We start from the raw sequence: 17,221 nt of genomic DNA, 5'->3' as shown, positions 1-17,221 counted from the left end.
CACACCTTGTTCCAATTCAGATAGCATGCGGTTACGCCCACACCTTGTTCCAATTCAGATAGAATGCGGTTATGCCCACACCTTGTTCCAATTCAGATAGCATGTGGTTACGCTCACACCTTGTTCCAATTCAGATAGCATGCGGTTATGCCCACACCTTGTTCCAATTCAGATAGCATGCAGTCATGCTCACACCTTGTTCCAATTCAGATAGCATGCGGTTATGCCCACACCTTGTTCCAATTCAGATAGCATGCGGTTATGCTCACACCTTGTTCCAATTCAGATAGCATGCGGTTATGCTCACACCTTGTTCCAATTCAGATAGCATGCGGTTATGCTCACACCTTGTTCCAATTCAGATAGCATGCGGTTATGCTCACACCTTTTTCTAATTCAGATAGCATGCGGTTATGCCCACACCTTGTTCCAATTCAGATAGCATGTGGTTACGCTCACACCTTGTTCCAATTCAGATAGCATGCGATTACGCCCACACCTTGTTCCAATTCAGATAGCATGCGGTTATGCTCACACCTTGTTCCAATTCAGATAGCATGCGGATATGCTCACACCTTGTTCCAATTCAGATAGCATGTGGTTATGCTCACACCTTGTTCCAATTCAGATAGCATGCGGTTATGCTCACACCTTGTTCCAATTCAGATAGCATGCAGTTATGCTCACACCTTGTTCCAATTCAGATAGCATGTGGTTATGCTCACACCTTGTTCCAATTCAGATAGCATGCGGTTATGCTCACACCTTGTTCCAATTCAGATAGCATGCGGTTATGCTCACACCTTGTTCCAATTCAGATAGCATGCGGTTATGCTCACACCTTGTTCCAATTCAGATAGCATGCGGTTATGCTCACACCTTGTTCCAATTCAGATAGCATGCAGTTATGCTCACACCTTGTTCCAATTCAGATAGCATGTGGTTATGCTCACACCTTGTTCCAATTCAGATAGCATGCGGTTATGCTCACACCTTGTTCCAATTCAGATAGCATGCGGTTATGCTCACACCTTGTTCCAATTCAGATAGCATGCGGTTACGCTCACACGTTGGCGCTATCAGACGAGGGAGAGCTGTTCTCTTGGGGAGCAAACTCGTACGGGCAGTTGGGGACCGGAAACAAGGCAAACCTCGTCACACCCTCACGAGTGTCTGCAGATGGAGAAAGGTGAGTAATTATGCTGTTATTGACAGTCTTACATAGAACTCTTTCTCTCTCTCTCTCTCAATATATATATATATATTTTTATATAAATATATCTATATATATATATAAATATATATATATATATATATATATATATATATATATATATATATATATATATATATATATATATATATATATATATATATATATATATATATATATAAATATATGTGTATCGTGTCATGTGAAAACCTGACTTAATGACATTTACAACGTCATCAATAAAATTGCGAAATGACGTAATGTGTTTTTGTGAACATTTGCACATGTTTTGCGCGCAAAGTTGTTTGTATTTTGTTTAATTGAAAATGGATTTTCGGTGATATGGACCAAGAGCTAGATGTAAGTATATTTGCCATTTTGCAGCTTAATCAATTGCTTATTATGTCACTGTCTTTATTTATCGCCTGCCTTACTATAATTTACAAAACTTATAACAACCCTATGCTTTGTCTGAGACAGCATTGACCTTGTCAGTATGTTCAATTTTAATTTTCCAAAAATAATACTAGTTTGGTGTTGTATTATAAAAAAAAACTGTTACTAATAAAAGCGTGCATTATGTTTTAAAGTGATACGACTTATTTCATTGATGATGGTTTAGTTAACTTGCTCTTATGTTCAGCCATTTTGTTTTCTCTTTCACCGCTGTGTAGGCCAGGGGCGTAGCGATACGAACAAATAAAAAAAAACTGTACGGCTTTAAAACACACATTGCTTAAACAAATTGCATGTTGTTATCAATACATGTTATTTTTACTCTTCAGCAATATTTCATGTGTGTATTTTTTAACAGAAAAGCTTATTCCAAATGCACTTTACAGCAACGATTTAACTCGACGTTATTTAAAAATGTTTAGCTACGCTACCGAAACCCGTACTGTATTGCGTCATCCAGTTCACAGCTTCTTAGAAATTGTCCTTACTTTGTTTTTGTTACGTCAATGTGTATATGTGTGGCAAAAATAAAGCGTATTTTTATATTCAAAGTAAGGTAGAAGATAATCAGGAATATTTTAAGATGGAATTATCAACCATGTGAATGATGTGATGTAATTTATGAAAATTGATTAAAACATGCGGCCAATTAATAGAAATTGGAAGCTTTAATAATCCAGTCAACAGCATAAATCAATAACAAATGGTTTCATTTCCCTCTGTTTAATCGATCTTGATTTTCGTACGTTATTTATACGATAATAAATGTGTTTTCCATAAACACTTGAATTTGACACATTGAAGTCTCTAACTCTATACGTGTAAACCTATCAAGTTAAGAATTCTGGTAACAATTAATGCACTTAAATTCTTGCGGATGTTTAAACAAATGTGTTATACGTTATTTGATTTTGTTTAGGAACTCGAGAGTCTCTTCTCTGAGCATTTTGTTTAGGAACGCCGGTTTCCACCCCGTACAATCACAGACTCTTAGTGATTCTGACCATGAAAGAGACGAGTTGTGCTCTGAGAGCACAGAGTCCTTTGTTTCCCGTGCTCGATCAGCTCTGGTACAAGTCAGCCAGGAAGATGAAAGCAGTGACAGTGATCCTGAGCAAGTAATACACGAGTGTGACGAACTTGCCTCTCTTCACAAGTTCATGCAAAAATGTGGATGCAAAAAGCACTGTGAAAAAAACTTTTCTCTTGGCCAAATTCAAGAGGATGTTTTTGCTATGCGAGAACTTAGTAAAGAAGAAAAGGAGCATTCTCTTATGGGTGTGTTAACTGACGCTAAATGTGAAACAACAAAAAGAGGAAAGAAGAGGCAACGGGACAGGAAGCACTTTTATGTCAAAGGGAAAACCGTTTGCAAAACGACGTTCATGAATTACTACTACATAAAGAAAACTGCTTTGTCAAATTTAATTCATCACATGTCTGAACATGGACCGACGCCTCTAGTGCATGGGAACAAGGGTCGACGTCCAAAACATTCCTTTAACCTGGAAGATGTTCAGCGCGTCATGCACTTCCTTCTGAACATGAATAGGGATTTTCTATCCATCAGCCCCTAGAGGCAATGACAACGTCCCTGTTGTGTTTTTGCCATCATTCTTCACAAAACTAGGCATAAACAAAGAATGTGAACAGCTGTGCATCTCAACACACGCAGGGTGTATAAAGCTGTCTGCCTTCATAATAATTTGGGCCAGCTGTACGCCTCACATCAAAATTGCACATCCAAGGGATGATGTGTGTGCCAAATGCGAGTCCTTGGTCGCCGTGGTGTAATGGATATGGTGTCCGCCTAGCGACCGGGAGGTCACGGGCTCGATCCCCACTGTGGGAGCGTTCTTTAGATCTCCCTCAAAGACACCAAGTACTGGTTCTAGGCCCAGGAAACGGACTCGAGAGCGTTTATATAAGCCTTAGGCTTTCGATGCAATCGAGCTAAAATAATTAGGTTTAAACTAAATGCGAGTCCTTGCAAAAAGACATCGCTTCGTCCGTTTCAGAGGAGGAGAAAATGCTTTCCACAACCGCTTTACAGAATCACATCGTCGACGCAAGAAAGCTGCGTTCTCAGTGTATTCTATATCATTCGTCAAATAAATAATACGTTGACAAAAATAATTAAAAAAGTTATAGAGAATTTTGAAACGCACTTCATGTTTTAATAACATTCAGATGGTTGTAAATCAGTTTAGGTATAGCCATATGATTGAATATGAACAAAATTTAGCTTTTTCTGTTTTAGACTAAGTAACGAATTTTGCATTTGAAATGTTAAACATGTCAAATAATTTCAGATATGTCTTACAGACCTTACACAGCTTTATATTCGTGACCTGTTAAATCGCTTTTGTTTTTTAGTTGATGTTGACATTTGTTTGAAGGAGCGCGTTATCTATCTCGAATGCAGCTGATTCGGTGAACAATCCTCATTTCACCTTTGACTTTAGTCAATGTGTGAGTATTCCGCACATGAGCAGACAGATGGGCCCGCTTTACTTCCTGTCCCTGATGAAAGTGAATATTTTTGGTTTCCGTGTAAGCGGTCGAAGTCAACTAAACTTCATTTTTGATGAAGCACAGACGATCGGAGAAGACGGCAAACTCTCTCAGGGCCCTAACGCTGTTTTGTCCATGCTTGACTGGGCGTTTCGGCAACACAGTGCTCCAAGTTCAGAATTCTCCATCCACGCCAACAACTGCCCAGGTAGGTTGATTGCATGCCTTATATTGCTGTCTCGTATTTGATCAATCTTCAGGTATAAACATACACCAATAAATGAAGAGAATAACAGTTTTATATTTAGTGTTGTTATAAACTGTTTAATTCTAAATTTCAGGACAAAATAAGAATCGTTTTGTCATAGGCTACTTTTTGTGGCGAGTGATGACGGGTCAGAACGCGACGATACAGTACCTAATGCAAATACCAGGTACGTATAACAATATATAGATGCTTGAGATTATTGGTTTTATTAGTGTTTTGTTTTATGATAAACAGCACAGTGCTCACTTAGGGTTCTGCATGTATTTCGATCCTTGAATAATTATTGTTGTACGGAAATTGGGATTGAGGAAGGATTTATAACTTTAAATTCGCCTGAAACTATACGTATACTAGTTAATGTTGGAAAAAAAACGCAGCCAGTTCCTTATTTTACAGGGCACGCTCGCAGCCACGTGGACAGTGGCTTTGCCGCTATTAAAAAGCGGTTTAGACGTTGCGATGTCAGTACGGTTGCACACCTGTCGGACGTCGTGAATGATTCATCCAACTCCAACGTCTCCGTCCAATACCACCAGTGGCAAAGGGAGGATTGGCGCGCTTTCCTGCAGCCAAAGTTCAGAGCGTTGCCGGGCATTCGGTATTGATTGTTTACACTAAATACGTGCTGTATAGAGTCTTATATTCCGTATACTGATAAAAGCGACACAAATAAAGTATCAGTAAATTATATTGACTTTTAACATAATTATTATTGAATTGCAGGAAATATCAGTACTTCCGATTTGAGCAGCGGTGTCCCGGGTATGTTTTCGCATGGGAACGACATGGATCAGAAGAGACGAAGATTCTTTTGACATCAGAATCTGGTTTTGTCGCAACGGAGAGACCGCGCACGCTCACAGCTGCAGGGTTGTCGGAGCAGTGTCGGACTTACCTGACAAAGATGGTCTCCCCCTACGTGTCCGCTGTACATCGTGAAGTGTTTGTGCATCAGGAAGATTGTGATGTTTGATTAGCACACACTTCAACATATACAACTTTCAGTATTGAGAAATAAATGTCTCAAAAAATAATCGTGGAAGTGGATATTGTTGTGTTTCACAACCTCACGGATTCATTTACTTTTATTAACTTTTTGTATTTAAATGGTATAGTTATATATCTAAATGTTACCGATAGTTACTTATGAGCAGTTGAAATGCTGTATTAAACAGAAAACACGAAAATATTAACTTGCGACACAATGTTATGAACGCCGAAAATACGAGACGTCAACGACGTAGTTTAAAAGAAATTCGTTAGTTAGTGTGGTATTAAAGATTTCAATTCCGCATATTATTTGTTCCTTCACCGTCAAAAGAGTTGCAGATTTGAAACCAGGAGATAAAAATCTATAAGAAAATTATAAAAAGTAAAAATCGAAAATTTGTCATTAAGTCAGGTTTTCACATGATGCGATACACACACATATATATATATATATATATATATGTGGTTTAATACATGTGTTAAAAGTTTTGCCCCAGATTAGCCTGTGCAGTAGAATTAGTAAGAGTTTAATGATAGGCATTAAGAATTTATTTTTACTCAGACTGCATAGAATGAGTATTGAAGAATGAAAATGAAAGTGAAATTTATGTAATGGTTCAGTACAGTACTTTTTCATTAAGATCTATTGGGCAATACAGTGAAAGAAATGGATATATGTTAAAAAATTGTAATTGTCTTTTGATATGTTAATAGGGACATAATTAAAATGTCCATGACTGTTTATTTGAAATTCCTGTGACTAAATTTGTGAGTATTTTATTTCGAAACTTCCCAAACTTCCTGTTATGTTAATTTGAATATCATTAGCTAGTAATGGGGAAACTATGATGAATGCAAGTGAGTCTACGCAGTCTAATCAGAAACAACTAACACACTTTCAAATTATATGGTATATTTATGCCCCCCTTCGAAGAAGAGGGGGTATATTGTTTTGCACATGTCGGTCGGTCCATCGGTCGGTCCGTCGGTCAGTCCGTCCACCAGTTGGTTTCCGGATGATAACTCAAGAACGCTTAGGCCTAGGATCATGAAACTTCATAGGTACATTGATCATGACTGGCAGATGACCCCTTTTGATTTTCAGGTCACTAGGTCAAAGGTGTAGGTCACAGTGACTCGAAATAGTAAAATGGTTTCCGGATGATAACTCAAGAATGCTTAGGCCTAGGATCATGAAACTTCATAGGTACATTGATCATGACTGGCAGATGACCCCTATTGATTTTCAGGTCACTAGGTCAAAGGTCAATGTCACAGTGACTTGAAATAGTAAAATGGTTTCCGGATGATAACTCAAGCATGCTTACGCCTAGGATCATGAAACTTCATAGGTACATTGATCATGACTGGCAGATGACCCCTATTGATTTTCAGGTCACTAGGTCAAAGGTCAAGGTCACATTGACTTGAAACAAAAAAATGGTTTCCTGATGATAACTCAAGAATAATTAAGCCTAGGATCATGGAACTTCATAGGTACATTGATCATGACTGGCAGATGACCCCTATTGATTTTCAGGTCACTAGGTCAAAGGTCAAGGTCACAGTGACTCGAAACAGTAAAATGGTTTCCTGATGATAACTCAAGAATAATTAGGCCTAGGATCATGAAACTTCATAGGTACATTGATCATGACTTGCAGATGACCCCTATTGATTTTCAGGTCACTAGGTCAAAGGTCAAGGTCACAGTGACAAAAAACGTATTCACACAATAGCTGCCATTACAACTGACAGCCCATATGGGGGGCATGCATATTTTACAAACAGCCCTTGTTTATTTAAAGGAGATCTCTTGTTATCAAAATATTAAGTTTAAGCGAAAGGGTCGTCCCAGATTTGCCTGTGCAAACTGCAGAGGCTAATCTGGGACAATATTTTATGCACTTGCATGTAGCCCAGATATCCCAAACTGATGCTACATGTATTGCTAATCAAGTTTACATTACAGGAAGTTTGGGAATACTTTACTGCCAGTTTTGGTCATAGGATTTTCAAATTTATAGTCAGGGAAGTTCTATCATGTTTAAATGAAATAATTTGGTGACAATTTTACCTGGTTTTCTGAACATATACAAATTTCTCTCAATGAATTGCAGTTAATGAAAAATGGCCCACATTTCAGATTTATCGAGGTGGCGGCAAGTCACTACTCGCACATTTCAGCGGCCATGACAGAGACGGGCAAGGTGTACATGTGGGGTCAGGCTAGGGGCCAGTCCATCACGACCCCGCTACTCACACAGTTCATGTGCACGGACGACGTGTTCTCTGCATTTTCCACACCTCCAGTCACCTGGCGCACGCATTCAGTCAGTGAGTGTACATGAGCCCCGCTTTGAGAAAACAGGGCTTAATGCATGTAGACTTACAAAAAAACAAGATGAAAAGTGTCCAAATATCATTGATAGGATTATTTGATACATACAAGCATTGTTATGTGAAAACGGGGTATGATGCATGTGAGTAAAGTGTCATCCCAAATTAGCCTGTGCATTGTGTGCAGGCTAATCAGGGACGGCACTTTCTGCTTTTATTAAAATTATAGTTTAAAGGAAGTCTCTTCTTAGCAAGAGTTTAGTTTATTGATTAGCCTGTGCAGATCTTTTTGTATAAGATCTTGTTTTTTGTAAGTCTACATACATGAAATGTAACTTCCGTCATGTGGTGTACACATTCATTCAGTGAGTGAAGGTCAAATTTGCAGGTCTCACTTGTCAATTAAACCCTTTTCCACTTAGATACGTATGTTGATGCATTTGTAGTCCCTAGAAAGTAAAATTTAATTAAAGACCTTTCTTACAAGATTCAAGTTTTAAAGGCTTCATTTCCAACCCTTAGATACTGATGAGCAGCAAACAGACTGTGAGTTACTCGCAGGATGTTCTGGTTTTATGCTGTTTGCACATAACCATTTTCACTTTACTTCTGAGTGGGAAAGGGTTATGGAAAAATGTTGTTTTACTTAGGGCAGATTTTTAGTACATCAATGTCAAATTTGCGCACATGTCGCTAGTTAAAACAGTTGACAAATTGTCTGATTTAACAAAATTATGGTAGTTTACAAAGATCAAAAATAGTTCACTGAATGAAAAAAACAAAGTCTGCTAAAATGAAATTTATGTTTCTTAGTCACAATAATGGTTAATTTATAATTAACAAATATATCATTGACATTTGGACACATTAAATCTTTGATTGAAGTCAAATGTGTAAAATGTGTAAAATGACTGTGTTTGTCGACTTGACACCAAGGCCTTTATTTGTTATTGACTTGATTTTAAGGCCGGTGTTTGTAATTGACTTGATTCCATGGCCTGTATTTATTATTTACTTGATTCCATGGCCCGTGTTTGTTATTGACTTAATTCCAAGGCCATGTTTGTTATTGACTTCATTCCAAGGCCAGTGTTTGTTATTGACCTGATTCCAAGGCCTGTGTTTGTTATTGACTTAATTCCAAGGCCATGTTTGTTATTGACTTCATTCCAAGTACAGTGTTTGTTATTGACCTGATTCCATGGCCCGTGTTTGTTATTGACTTAATTTCAAGGCCATGTTTGTTATTGACTTCATTCCAAGTACAGTGTTTGTTATTGACCTGATTCCAAGGCCTGTGATTGTTATTGACTTCATTCCAAGGCCATGTTTGTTATTGACTTCATTCCAAGGCCAGTGTTTGTTATTGACCTGATTCCAAGGCCTGTGTTTGTTATTGACTTCATTCAAAGGCCAGTATTTGTTATTGACCTGATTCCAAGGCCTGTGTTTGTTATTGACTTAATTCCAAGGCCATGTTTGTTATTGACTTCATTCCAAGGCCAGTGTTTGTTATTGACCTGATTCCAAGGCCTGTGTTTGTTATTGACTTCATTCCAAGGCCAGTGTTTGTTTTTGACCTAATTCCAAGGCCTGTGTTTGTTATTGACTTCATTCCAAGGCCAGTGTCTGATTATTGACTTCATTCCAAGGCCAGTGTTTGTTATGGACTTGATTCCAAAACCTGTGTTTGTTATTGACTTCATTCCAAGACCTTTGTCTGTTATTGACTTCATTCCAAGGCCAGTGTTTGTTATTGACCTGATTCCAAGGCCTGTGTTTGTTATTGACTTCATTCCAAGGCCAGTGTTTGTTTTTGACCTAATTCCAAGGCCTGTGTTTGTTATTGACTTCATTCCAAGGCCTGTGTCTGATTATTGACTTGATTCCAAGGCCTGTGTTTGTTATGGACTTGATTCCAAAACCTGTGTTTGTTATTGACTTCATTCCAAGACCTTTGTCTGTTATTGACTTCATTCCAAGGCCTGTGTTTGTTATTGACTTCATTCCAAGACCTTTGTCTGTTATTGACTTCATTCCAAGGCCTGTGTTTGTTATTGACTTCATTCCAAGACCTTTGTCCGATTATTTCAGATCAGATGAAGGGCAGTCGAGTAATGAACTGTATCGCTCAGTCCTTTGATGACCCGGTAAGGTTTACACACAGAGAGTATAAAATATATTTTGTGGATTCTGTAGTCTATATGATTACTATTATTAGATTGTTTTAAAAATATACTGCGATCATTACCAATAAATGGAGAATTTTAAATTGTTAAGTTTGTAAAGAATATTTCAGTGCCTTTTGAACTCGTATATATCTTAGTAAGATGTTTCATGAGCCTCTTTTTGGGAAAACGTGATTTAATGCATGTGCATAAAGTGTTGTCCCAGATTAACCTGTGAAGTCTGCAGAGGCTAACAAGGGGAGAACCTTTCTGCCTAAACTGGATTTTTGCTAAGAAGATACTTTCTTCAAACAACAAAAAATAAATCCAGAAAGGGTCATCCCTGATTAGCCTGTGTGGACTCTGGAGGCCCATATGGGATGACTATGCACATGCATTAAGCCCCATTTTCCCAGAGTGAGGCACATTTCTTGCATGTTCATATTTATTTTTTAAAACATACTGGTGCCACCATGTTTATATGTTAGCTGCTATTCAGATAACCAGTGATGTAAAATTCAAAGTGGAGGGCAAGGAAATATGTGTTCACAAGTCTATCCTGAAAATCAGGTATCCATGTTGTTTTGAACAATAGTGAATGTTATAATTTTGTATTTATTCATCCTGTATTTTTAGCTCGACAAAAAAGTAATTAGAGGACATCCGTGCCTTATGGACTCATGTCTTGCTTTACTTAGCAATTGCGTAATGTAAAAATTGCAACATCTCCATGTCACCGTTTATGTTACAGGTATTTAAAAGGATGTTTTGGTAAATTGACAAAATTAAAAAAAAAATTGTTTCAGATTCGCAAATTTTCATTGAAGTAATGCTATTTGTGAGGAAACAGAAACTGAACATTTACAATGCTCAAAAATATCCATTATATGCATCTTTTGACGGTTTAAAAACCTGAAAATTATAAAGTGTTGCAACGCGCAACGATTTAATAATTTGGAGAGTTCTGTTGTTGACGTTATATTTTGTGACACTCAAGGATTGTTTATATAAAGTATCAAATACAGCAATCATAGTATGAGCATCGATGGCCGAGTGGTCTAAGCGATAGATTTTTACTCCAGGGGTCAGTGGTTAGAGCCCAGTTGAGGGTTAATTTAATTTTGTTCTTGTTTTTTACTAGAGCTTTTTAGATCCAATGTTAACATTTATCAATATAAAGCATTTCATGACAACCTTCAATACATGCCAAAATCTTTGAAAAGGTTCCTTTAATTTAAACTTTACAAATGTGTTGGAAGTCTTTGTGTTAGGTCACTTACCAAGTTCCATACTTCTGACCTGCACTTAGATTTAAAATATGTTTCCACCAAGTAAGTTAAGTTGAAAGGAGGCATTGACCTTTAATTTTGTGTATAGGTAGATTAGATGCAGACCATAGTGCCAAAATTAATTAAATTTAACTAAATTAATTTTTCAATAGTTGAAAATCCAGTTTCTTGGAATGGTCTCATTTATTGTCTTTATTCATAATTTTAATTATTTAAGTTTATATCATATACTTTATAAATACTACAGTTATTCAACTTCAGATATGTTTTTGTGATCATTATATCAGTAGACTATACCAAAATGAACAATTTACTACAAAAGTGGAAGAATATGCAAGCTTTGAAAAAGCTCTTGTTGTAATTTTGGGGGAAGAAGTAAGACGTTATACATGATATTGTGATTAGAACATTATCTTAATGTGTACAATAGTGTATACTTATATACAAATGTTAATAAATAAAAATACACAATAAAAACCCAAACATTATTTGCATAATTGACTACTGTCTAGATTTCTGCCCTGTATTATTTACAGATGTGAGCATTTCCGGTCCATGTTTCAACCATGTTGGGATGAATCAGGCAAAGAGTAAGTAGCACTTGCTTTATGGGAAATGTGTTGAAGCCTAACCACTATTACTTCTGCTTATACATGAGTCTGTAATGGGAAATTTATTGAAGCCTAACCAGGGAAAGAGTGAGTAGCACTTGCTGTCATGGGAAATGTGTTGAAGCCTAACCAGGGAAAAGTGAGTAGCACTTGCTGTCATTGGAAATGTGTTGAAGCCTAACCAGGGAAAAGTGAGTAGCACTTGCTGTCATGGGAAATGTGTTGAAGCCTAACCAGGGAAAGAGTGAGTAGCACTTGCTGTCATGGGAAATGTGTTGAAGCCTAACCAGGGAAAGAGTCAGTAGCACTTGCTGTAATGGGAAATGTGTTGAAGCCTAACCAGAGAAAGAGTGAGTAGCACTTGCTGTAATGGGAAATGTGTTGAAGCCTGACCAGGGAAAGAGTGAGTAGCACTTGCCGTAATGGGTAATTTTTTTAAGCCTAACCACCATTACTGCTGCTTATATATGAGCCTCCCTCTCGGAAAACAGGGCTTAAATGCATTTCCATAGTGCCATCCTAGATCTAAGAAAGTAGGGCTGAATGCAAGCGCAAAGTGTCTTTCCAGATCTTGAAAAATGGGGATTATTTCATAAGGGAAGTCTTCACAGGCTAATCAGAAACAACAATTTCTGCTTAAATGCTATTTTTATGCCCCCGGATCGAAAGATTGGGGGTATATTGTTTTTGGCCTGTCTGTCTGTCTGTCTGTCAGTCAGTCATTGTATGTGTGTGTCACAAAACTTTAACCTTGGTTAAACTTTTATAACTTTTGCAATATTGAAGATAGCAACTTCATATTTGGCATGCATGTGTATCTCATGGAGCTGCACATTTTGAGTGGTGAAAAGTCAAGGTCAAGGTCATCCTTCAAGGTCAAAGGTCAAATATCATTGTATTTTTCGTTCCTAAAACTTTAACCTTCGTTACAGTTTGGTCATAACTTTTTATACGCCCGTATAAAATACGGGACGTATTATGTGAAACCCCGCGGCGGGCGGCGGGCGGCGGGCGGCGGGCGGCGGGCGGAAGGCATCACTTTGTCCGGACTCTAATTCAAATTGTATTCATCCGATCTTCACCAAACTTGGTCAGCAGTTGCATCTAGTTGATATCTAGGCCAAGTTCGAATATGGGTCATGCCGGGTCAAAAACTAGGTCATAGGGTCAATAAGTGCATTTTCAAAGGGGCCACTTTGTCCGGACTCTATTTCAAATTGTATTCATCCGATCTTCACCAAACTTGGTCAGCAGTTGCATCTAGTTGATATCTAGGCCAAGTTCGAATATGGGTCATGCCGGGTCAAAAACTAGGTCATAGGGTCAATTAGTGCATTTTCAACGGCGCCACTTTGTCCGGACTCTAATTCAAATTGTATTCATCCGATCTTCACCAAACTTGGTCAGCAGTTGCATCTAGTTGATATCTAGGCCAAGTTCGAATATGGGTCATGCCGGGTCAAAAACTAGGTCATAGCGTCAATAAGTGCATTTTCAAAGGGGCCACTTTGTCCGGACTCTATTTCAAATTGTATTCATCCGATCTTCACCAAACTTGGTCAGCAGTTGCATCTAGTTGATATCTAGGCCAAGTTCGAATATGGGTCATGCCGGGTCAAAAACTAGGTCATAGGGTCAATTAGTGCATTTTCAACGGCGCCACTTTGTCCGGACTCTAATTCAAATTGTATTCATCCGATCTTCACCAAACTTGGTCAGTAGTTGCATCTAGTTGATATCTAGGTCAAGTCCGAATATGGGTCATGCTGGGTCAAAAACTAGGTCAAAGGGTCAATTAGTGCATTTTACTTTGTCCGGACTCTAATTCAAATTGTATTCATCCGATCTTCACCAAACTTGGTCAGCAGTTGCATCTAGTTGATATCTAGGCCAAGTTCGAATATGGGTTATGCCGGGTCAAAAACTAGGTCACAGGGTCACTTAGTGCATTTCAAGCATTAAGCATGGTGTCCGCTCTCTAATTGAATTAGTTTTTTTCCAATCTTCACCAAACTTGGTCAGAAGTTGTATCTGGACAATGTCTAGGTCAAGTTCGAATATGGGTCATGCCGGGTCAAAAACTAGGTAACGGGGTCACTAAGTGCATTTCAAGCATTTAGCATGGTGTCGGCTCTCTAATTGAAGTAGTTTTCATCCGATCTTCACCACATTTGGTCAGAAGTTGTGTCTAGACAATATCTAGGTCAAGTTCAAATATGGGTCATGTCAGGTCAAAAACTAGATCACGAGGTCACTTAGTGCATTTCAAGCATTAAGCATGGTGTCCGCTCTCTAATTGAAGTAGTTTTCATCTGATCTTCACCAAATTTGGTCAGAAGTTGTGTCTAGATGATATGTAGGTCAAGTTCAAATATGGGTCATGGTAAAGTTATCAAGTTGTCCAAAACCTTCAAACGGGCGTATCTTGTGACAGTTTGGCACTCTTGTTGAACATTGAAGATAGCAACTTGATATTTGGCATGCATGTGTATCTCATGGAGCTGCGCATTTTGAGTAGCTAAAGGTCAAGGTCATCGTTCAAGGTCAAAGGTCAAATTTATGGCTTCAAAGCGGCTCAGTAAAGGGCATTGTGTTTCACAAACACAGCTCTTGTTTGTTAAAAGGAAGTCTCTTCTTATTAAAAATCAAGTTTTGGTTGACAGTGTTGTCCCTGATTAGCCTGTGCAAACTGCACAGGCCAATCTGGAACGACACTTGGCAAATGCATTAATTCCCGTTTTCTGAGTGTGGCTCAAATACTTGTATTTCCTCTGTGAAATATGTTTTTTTAGCATTAGGGAGGGCAATGAAGTAAGTTTCTTACCACGCATTATGTGACTGAAATAATGTTTAATATGACCAAAATTCTACAAACATGCAAACATTTTGTTGGTTGTTCTCCTCTATCTACAGCGTGGTAGAGATAACTCAGTATCCCTTCATCGTGTACAAGGCATTCTTGAAGTATCTCTACACAGACCAGCTCGATCTGCTGCCAGAAGATGCCATAGGTAACATTGATTTTAAACTCCCTGTGGGAAAATAGGGCTTAATGCATGTGTGTAAAGTGTTGTTGTTCCACATTAGCCTGTGCAGTCTGCACAGGCTAATTAGGTACCACACTTTCTCCATACATAGATTTTGAGGAAGGCTTTTCATAATGAACATCAGTGTAGGCAGAAATTGTTGTCCCAGATTAGCCTGTGCGGACTTCATTGGAGTTTGGAGATTGAAATTCCATGACAGTACATAATAACCTGGTAGATTTAATGTGTCTTGAGTTGATATCGGGTTTGTTTCAATGTGTATGTTGTTGTTGTCTTTTTAAATAAGGAATATTAACATGTTTGCTCAAAACAATGAGAATGTTCACTTGATAACAAATTACAAAATAAAGTAAACAAACATATGAGCCTGGTTTTGGGAAAACTTTTAAATGCTTGTGCATAAAGTTTCGTTCCAGATTAGCCAGTGCAGCTCGCAGAGGCTAATCAGGGGTGACATTTTCCACCTTAACAAGATTTTCACTTAGAAGAGACTTTCTTAAAATGTAAATTACCATAAAGCAGAATGTGTAGTCTATGATTAGCTTGTGTGAATTGTCTGGGATGTTACTTCAAACATGTGCATTAAACACTGTTTCACAGAGCATAGCTCATATTTGTCAGATTATCTTCAAATGAAACATTTGAAGATTTATAAGGCAATGACATAAGGCAATGACTATGAAATATACCCGCATTGTTTTAATTCCTATGCCTGAAGGCTAAGTATTCCATAGTTACATACACAATTTTTAGACTTAGTTACATACCCAATTCTTGGACAAAAGTAAAAAAAGTATAATTATATTGTTATCTTTGTAGAAAATAAAAATCACAACATTGATGAGTTTATTAAATAAAAATGTGAAAATAAATCATATTTAATTGTTATTAAATGACTTTTGTGTAAGCATATGTCTTAAAATGTGTAAGAAGCTAACTCACATTGGGTGTAGACAATTTAGTTTATCAACAGATTGTAAAAAGACAACAAAACAATGATTTCCCTATGCAGGCTTCCTTGATCCCAAGAGGAAGTGTGTTTCTTAGGCCTCCTATTTCCTAAACTAACAGTTTTCCCTTCCGCAGGCCTCCTTGATCTACCCAACTCCTATTGTGAGCCCCATTATTTACTAACTTAACCATTTCCCCCTCTTCAGGCCTCCTAGATCTACCCAACTCCTATTGTTAGCCCCATTATTTACTAACTTTACCATTTCCCCCTCTTCAGGCCTCCTGGATCTAGCCAACTCCTATTGTGAGCCCCATCTCAAGAGGAAGTGTGAGCAGATCATTCGACACGGTATCAGCGTTCATAATGTAGCCATGTTGTATGCAGCCGCTATCAAGTACGAAGCCAAGGTTAGTAGGTAGACTGTTTAGACTGTTTACCACTGTCACCTATATTTTATCTTTGAATTTTTCTTGCATAGAAAGTATTCACGTTTTCTCAGAAAAGTGAAGGTCCTAGCACAAAGTAATTCATAGAAATATGTGCAGATCATTAAAAAATATGTTGAAGAAAAGAACTCTGACTAAAGTATTTTGACCCCTGAAGAAATAATATGACCCCTGCGCATTCAAAAAATAGGGTCATTTGATTCTTGGTTTTCAAAAGCTTCTGAAATCGCTGAGCCATGGCGGAGATGTTTTTCTTAAGCTATCAATTACTCTATCGTAAGCCAAGTTTAGAAAGCTCAGATGGACGACTATTTAACTTTTTTCATAAGTTATCATGAACCGTCTGCATAAGTTTGTCTTATGCCAGTTTTTATGACTGTTTTTCCATTAATTTTCAAATCTGGGTAAAATGCATTCAAAAACTAGGTCACAATGTCAAATTTTCTAGAAACCGTGTTGCCACTCGAGGCCAAATGAAAATTTGTCAGAATGTTTATCTTGACAATATCTAGGCTGAGAATTTATCTGGTTCATGTGCATCCAAAAACTGGGTCACCATGTCAAAGTTTGAATCTAGATCACATGTTTATAGAAACTTGGTCATCTGGTCAAATTTATTTAAAAAAAATTGTACACTCTAGTGGCGCCATTTATGAGTTAAGGCTGATGAAACTTGGTGGGTATGTTTATCTTGGCAATATATGGGCCAAGTTTGTGGGTCAATAGCATTCAGCAACTAGGTCGCCAGATCAAATCTAAAAATCCACTTTAGAAGCCACATTTATGACTGGTCTTGATGAAACTGAATCAAAATGTTTATAGAAAATATGAAAGCCATGTTTTAATCAGGGTCAAGTGGTGTCAAAAACTAGATCCCGAAGTCAAGCCTTCAATAATTATTCAACCGTGAGCACTGATGGGCTATCA

At 37.8% G+C, this 17,221-nt stretch overlaps 1 protein-coding gene and 1 long non-coding RNA gene across 3 annotated transcripts in view; both read left to right on the top strand.

The window, feature by feature from the left end:
* LOC127857846 (RCC1 and BTB domain-containing protein 1-like) overlaps positions 1 to 17,221 on the top strand; it is a 36,538-nt gene that overhangs the window by 17,011 nt on the left and 2,306 nt on the right. For both annotated transcript variants that reach the window (XM_052394535.1, XM_052394536.1), the window contains exons 7-13: positions 1,047 to 1,189; positions 7,588 to 7,778; positions 9,876 to 9,931; positions 10,449 to 10,519; positions 11,775 to 11,828; positions 14,763 to 14,860; positions 16,125 to 16,255. In XM_052394535.1, the coding sequence (XP_052250495.1) occupies positions 1,047 to 1,189; positions 7,588 to 7,778; positions 9,876 to 9,931; positions 10,449 to 10,519; positions 11,775 to 11,828; positions 14,763 to 14,860; positions 16,125 to 16,255 (744 nt within the window). The remainder of the gene's footprint in view (positions 1 to 1,046; positions 1,190 to 7,587; positions 7,779 to 9,875; positions 9,932 to 10,448; positions 10,520 to 11,774; positions 11,829 to 14,762; positions 14,861 to 16,124; positions 16,256 to 17,221) is intronic.
* Positions 12,795 to 14,078, top strand: LOC127857861 (uncharacterized). Its single transcript, XR_008038660.1, has 2 exons — positions 12,795 to 13,319; positions 13,476 to 14,078. It is a non-coding gene; the product is annotated as an uncharacterized LOC127857861 (long non-coding RNA).

The sequence above is a fragment of the Dreissena polymorpha genome, chromosome 14 (assembly GCF_020536995.1).
Source record: "Dreissena polymorpha isolate Duluth1 chromosome 14, UMN_Dpol_1.0, whole genome shotgun sequence".
NCBI lineage: Eukaryota > Metazoa > Mollusca > Bivalvia > Myida > Dreissenidae > Dreissena > Dreissena polymorpha.
Note: the sequence above shows the minus strand (reverse complement) of the source record. Positions and strands in the feature narration are given on the sequence as shown.